General features: G+C 37.6%; 1 protein-coding gene across 1 annotated transcript in view; it reads left to right on the top strand.

Annotated features, from left to right (window-relative positions):
* The first annotated feature begins 1,877 nt into the window (after positions 1-1,877).
* The window catches only part of LOC117101201, a 6,086-nt gene continuing 1,177 nt past the window's right edge, over positions 1,878-6,786 (top strand). The window contains exons 1-2 of the mRNA XM_033241108.1: positions 1,878-1,989; positions 3,674-5,640. Of these exons, the coding sequence (XP_033096999.1) occupies positions 1,911-1,989; positions 3,674-5,640 (2,046 nt within the window). The 5' untranslated portion in view covers positions 1,878-1,910. The remainder of the gene's footprint in view (positions 1,990-3,673; positions 5,641-6,786) is intronic.

Below are 6,786 nucleotides of genomic sequence, written 5' to 3'. Positions count from 1 at the left end.
TGCAAAGTATATATCCACATATCAAGCGCCCTGAGCATCTTACATTAGATGGATATGTGCGCTATATAAAACTACACTATTATTATTATTATTATTATTATTATTATTATTATTATTATTATTATTATTATTATATACGAATACAGTAGTCATTTCCTGAACTGTGTCTATAGTGAATTGGAATCATTATGAATTTTTTTTTTCTTTTTTAAAAATTCGTATTGACGAATGTTGTTGGTTTTCATATTATCTTGTTGATTCTGATTAAAGTTGTGGCCTATTTAAAATCATTAACCTATCCGGTAATATCATTATCACCTGTATTCAGAAACTTCTTTTCAACAATCAAGTACCAAACTTGAAACTTTCACAGTTAATATTTCTCCTCTAAATTTTCAATGTAAAGGTAAATGATAAACGTAGGAGAATAACCCATCTCGCAGCCTGCTGAATTGCGTATGGCGTCGATCGGTGGGGACAGGGGGACACGCATCCTTTCCCCTCCCTCACATTTCAAAGTCAGGGGACAACATATCAATTGTTTCCCCCCTCCCCAACTTTTCACCAATCTTCTATAGAAAATCCCATTTTTCAAAGCGAGTGGAATGAACAACAACAATTACGAATATCTGCCATTATTTTTGTCTGTTCCTTGTGCTCTGTTCCAAGTGAGGTGCGTATTTCCGGTGACCAAAACCAAGTAAAAACGCAACTGTTTGTACTGTACATTTCGTAACCAAACTCCATCGATTTTACGGGTTCAACGATAATCAGAGGCTAAATTTATTGTGAAAACAATGTACTATAATGGAAGTGTGTAAACATATATTAGGCCAAAATGTTTACGATCTCAAAATGAGTATTTCAGTGGCAAGTTCCAGTGGGGCCCACCCTCCTTAAATGTTTCAAAATTTAAAAGTGGAGGAAAAACAAAATTATATTAAAATGTAGGTCTGAGAGTGCCATTTCCGGTCAACTAGAGGCGCCATAATAAAAAATGTTCTTACCTCAGCCCCAACCATGGTGGGACTGGGGTGGCCTACACTCCTTGTAAAAGCCCCTCCGTGGGCCCCCTTTTCGAATTTCTGGACCCGCCAATGTATTTTGAAAATGTAGTGCGGAAGTAATTTAATTGCATTCCTTAAAATCAATTAGATATCACTTAAAAAAGGCCATAGCTTCCGGGACCCCCACCGGCCCGTTCCCTAGTCAAGACTTTATTTTGAAATTCGACCCCCACCCCCACTTTCCACCACGGATTGATGCCCTTGGCGACGCGTGGTCCGTGACTACTCTCCTAGCCGCCTTAAAGAGGCGCTTATAGTAAGCTAATGTTCACACACCATTCCACAAAGACAAGAGCTGAAATGAATCATAGCATCTTGATTACCCAGGCACCTACCCTTCCGAAAGATGCAATTGGTCCTTTAAAGTGCACACGAGCCAGATGTGTACAATGGACCTCCATTTGAACTCCTTATCCGAGAAGACTTGGTTTCAACCAAACTCTGGGAGGGATGAGCAGTTGGAACCAGCGATGATATTAAGGCTTAGCTAGCGGCGCCCATGACTTACCGCTCGGGCCCAGACTCGGGAAAATACCCAGAACTAAACTGTTTCAATAATATCCATTCGTTTATTGCATATTTCAAATGTAGAATAAATAAACAGTTACAGATAATATTTTCCATTCAATTAACTTCTCACATAAAATACAGTGAAGGAATCGAGCCATCAGAAAACACACACCTCTTCTCTACGGTCGGCTACTGAAAACCTAAAGTCGACACGAATACGGCTGTGTATGCTAAGTTTTTGTTAATTACAGTAATATAGTCTATGCACACATTTTAAATGAGTAATATTCATTTTATTTTAGAGTCCTGTAATATCGGCGAATTTTAAGTAGCATGATGTTTCTTGGCAAGGCGCTATCGTGGCTCTTTGTTTCATGTGTAATATTTACTAGCAGTAAAGCTTTTCAAAATGGTAATGTATTAACTTTATTTAAAAACAAAGCTAATATCATGTTTTTGGTTGGCGATTGAATGAAATTTTTTTTGTTTTGTTTGTTTGTTTTGTAAAATGTACTAATGATTACAGTACTGATTAATTATTCAGTCAGTGATACCATAGGCCCTATGCTGCAATTAACGAATGGACCCACCCACCCTCTATTCTGATTGGTCAGTTGTTAAATTGATTGATACTTCCGGAAAACAGCACTGCAGCACGTTGAATTCTCATTAAAAGAGGTTGTACGTTGCGCATGATTGTAAACAGGTATCAAATGTAATATTAATAAACATTAATTTCTTAACAGCAATATATTTAATATTTATTTCTCTGTATGCAATATTTAAAAAAAATAAAGCAGTCGGAAAAACAATTAAGATACAACAAATGTTGGACTCTGATTCTCCACAAGGGCCGGCGGGATAACCAAAAAGTAAAATAAATTACTGTCAATGTGGCTCTCCATGCGATTTGGGGAATCAGAAAACAATAAAACACAAATAAAAAGAAGAAGCAGATTAAATATAAATTTAAATTACAATATAGAAAATAGAAATAAATAAAATTTCAGTTACCATCATCGTAACCATATTTAAAATCGTTATTAAATTTCAAAAATATATAGGCCTATATTTATTTATTAATTTTTTTAAAGATAAATTGTATACACATTAATATAATCAGATACAACATAGGGCAAGACACCCAGAAGACTCGGTATCCAGACATGCCCAAGCAAATTAAACGGACAGTCATTAAAGATTATAATAATGTTCCCTGAGCAGCTTACTATAAAAGAGTTTAAATTAAAAAGTAGGTAGTTTTCGCCGCACGACGTTAACCTTAAAGCCGGTTTTCCACAGCGAATTGAAAGCGTCGGTTCATGCGCATGCGCGTTTAATTTCTATCGGAGTTTTTGCGAAGCGATAAAATGCGCAACCAATCAAAGCTCAGGAAGCGAACCGACGCTTTGATTCGCGCGAATAAATTCGCCTAGTGGAAAACCAACTTTAAGCCGGCTCATTGCGCGCGACGGCGACGCGACGATGAACACACGCGACTGCCACTGACAATCAGTAGACGGCGTTACGTCGTCTATCGCTCGCTGGAAGCAGAGGTGGATTCGTCGTGCGACGGTCGTACGACCGTCGTAAGACGCAGTGAGTGCCCGGCTTAACGTTAACGGATGACGTCATGATTTATTCATCTTGCGTAGCGGAGCACGTAGGATGTTACGTGCTTGACGTACGTTAGTTAGGGGTTTGTGCATGTGTATTTCGATTTGTTTGAAGGCATGCATGAAAAGCAAGTCTTCTGAGTGTCTTGTGTTGATCATAACAATTTGTGACAATCAAAGTCATATAGACAGTATAAACAATTAAATACAAATAAAATTAAAATATATTCCGTTCATATCTAGTGTTCATATAGATTAAATTAAAATGAGCAAGTCTTTCATCGTAACTAAATACAGAAATAAATTCAAAAAGGGATGCTCATACGGGTTGCCTTTCTCTGAACTTTTTCAATATATTATTAAAACAAAAATGTTGTTTTTATTATTAATACTACTATAATAATAGGTATAATAATAAATTATCATTAGAAGTAGTAATTATTATTAATACTCTATTTATTTTCATTTTTTTTTGTTCAGATTCCCAGGAAATTGTAGTTAGTTTTGAAGACTCTTGTGCAAATCGTTGCTCGGCAACCAGGCTGAGTCTCTTGGACTGTGCTTGTGATGAGGATTGCTTATTCTTCGGTGACTGTTCTAAAGATTACCTATACTACTGTAGCGATGATAGCGAAACAAGTAACAAGAACCTAGCCGCGTCCATCATTCACCAACGCCATCGTTCTTTAAGTGGTACAACCAAACCACGATGGAGTTGCATCGCAAATCCAGACAGTGCTGAACCATCATCAGAAGGAATATTAGCTGTGGCATCCTGCCCGCCATCGTGGTCTTCTGATGATATCAGAAGAAAATGTGAAGTGCCCGGTGCAGTGCGCAAATTGGTTGGTGACGACACAGGTTACGTATACGCCAGCCGGTTCTGTGGAATTTGTAATATGGATGTTACTGACAGTGAAAACAATACAACAGAATCGAATTCTACATTTTCGTTGTGTGCCAGCTCATCTGAATCAACTACTAATTGTTCGTTAGAGTTTTTGGTAGAGGAGGTCAGTGAGATATCCGTTGAACTGCGCCCATGCTCTCTACGATTGTTGGACACGTGCCCACATGATAAACCCGAAAAACTTGTATTGGGTTGTAGTGCTTTTATTGATGTAATTATATATGGCGCACATATGTATAAAAATAACATGTGCCTAAATTGTTATTGGCCTTGTTATAATTGTAATACCGTTCTACCTGTATATGGCATTGTCTTCGGTGTACGACCAGTACCGAATGGACATTTCCTCGATGAACCTAGATATATCCTCGATGAACCTAGATATATCCTCGATGAACCTAGATATATCCTCGATGAACCTAGATATATCCCCGCTAAGGTATTAAATTTAGAAATTCATCCAAAATTGTGTATCGAAAATGAATATTACGATGAGGTAACAACAAAATGTCAACGATGTAATAATGGAATGATCGTTAGCGTGTCTGTGTACATATCGATTTTAAATACCGGTAAAAATATAGGCCTATTTGATCTCGAGCTACTAGGTGACTTCGGCCTAAAATCATCAGACAAGCTGGGGCCGATTGAAGGCAACGGTTCTGGCAACTATCAGTATGAAGAAATAAATGAGGAGGATAATCGTGGATTGGTAGACGAAGAAAGGAATGTATGTATCACATGTAGACCTAAGATCTTTGGGTCCGACACCCCGGTTGACGATGGATACTCTGATGAGGGTTGGGTTACATTGACAATCAATAATTCAAAATTGTCATGCAGAGTTTTGCGAAACTATCTTGTAAATGTAACGAAGGAACACAGGGCTTTATTATTTTATAACAGAACATTGACTATAGTGAACGTAACTGTTTGTATAATATCTTTAGTGGCGCTACTCATATCTATATTAACCCTATGTTGTTTCCCTTCGCTTCTCAACTTGCCAGGTATCTGCCGGTTGTGTCTAATGTTATCCCTTTTCTTAGCACAATTTATAATGCTTACAATTGCCTATGTAACTAAACCAGAAATCGTTTGCATTGTAACGGCTGCCATTATGCACTTCTTCTGGCTGGCTATGTTTATGTGGACCAATGTTATTGCGTTTGACCTGGCACGAGTATTTGGAACGCAGTCCCCTCGGTCAAGTACATCTAATAAAAGACTTTTGGTTGGCTTATATATGCTTTATGGCTGGGGCATTCCTGCAGTTGTCATAGCATTATGCCTTACTCTTCACTTCAGCGGTAAATTTGATTTCAGGTATGGAGGAGAAATACTTTGCTGGTTCTCAAACCATCGCTCTGTACTTTATGCCTTTGGCATTCCTGTAGCCATTTGCATTGTGTTCAATTTTGTCATGTACATTGTAACTGTCATTGGAATTTGGAAAGTCCGTCGGATTAGTGAGATTGCTGTCAAAGAAAATGAAAGAGGAAAGGAAAGAATGGACGAACTAAAAATTTATATCAAGGTATTTACGTTACTTTCATTCAAATAGGCCTATTTATGCTTACAAAAGGCGGCTTATTACCAATGTAGGGGTTATGCAAAATCAATCTATAAAAATAAACACACAGGCCTAATTAAAACTGATACTTCAAGGATAAAACAATGAAGCCCAGAGGCGTGTGATTCTAATACATAAATGCATTGAATATTTCTATAGGCTAGGCCTATGTTCTCATACAGCTGCTAACGGTTAGCAGGATCCGGATACTGCTACGGTCTCACACAGGTGCTAACGGTTGGCGCTGACGGTTAGCTCCCGATCCGGATACTTAGTGCTCTCGTGAGAACCAGGCTTTAGTTATTTATATCAACTTAAGTTAAGGCCTATGCAAAAACAATCTATAAAAGTAGTGCACTGTATATTTTTATGCAGACATACAGAACACAAACATACCAATACAGTATACTTTGTATGTTGCAAGTTTGTAAAGGACTCGCTACAACCATCAACATTCTTACAAGTGCACAAACAGTACACTGGGAGGGGGAGGGGGAAGATACATTTGTACACTTTTGCATATGGATGAAAAGATTACTGCAAAATAACATGCAATATTTAAGTACTGTAATCTATTTTTGATTGAATTTTATGACCAATAAGAGTAATGCAATCATGGATATAATATACATTTTTATGTAATATTTTAGATGTATTCATAAGAACTATACAAAATACACATTATTATTAAACATATTTGTCAAAGGTTATTTTATAAAAGCCATTTTAAGCTTTGATTCTGGGCGCTTTGTATCCTCAAGGTAATTCAACAAAAGGACGCACATCTCGGGACATCAAAGGTTATAACTCGGGCATCGACATTCTAGGCGCACGTGCGTCCCTACACACTGAACGTCACAAAAACCATAGCAACCAAACCATAAACCGTCAGCGTACGTGACATTTTACCCACGCGCGTGTTAGTTGCCATGTTAGTCGCGCGTCGTGCGGTGATTACAAAGGCCTAATGATATTTTGCACTAACATTAGACTGAAATATATTCTTCATTTCAACATTAATTTTACCAAAATTGTGGTGAATTGTCGTTTACGAGACTCACTTCGCAGAAAAAATTAATAAATGTTCCGTATATACTCAAATGTTCGTCC

The sequence above is a fragment of the Anneissia japonica genome, unplaced genomic scaffold (assembly GCF_011630105.1).
Source record: "Anneissia japonica isolate Jap-2015-1 unplaced genomic scaffold, ASM1163010v1 scaffold1946_len758022_cov188, whole genome shotgun sequence".
Taxonomy (NCBI): Eukaryota; Metazoa; Echinodermata; class Crinoidea; order Comatulida; family Comatulidae; genus Anneissia; species Anneissia japonica.
This window is presented reverse-complemented; position numbering and strand designations above follow the sequence as displayed.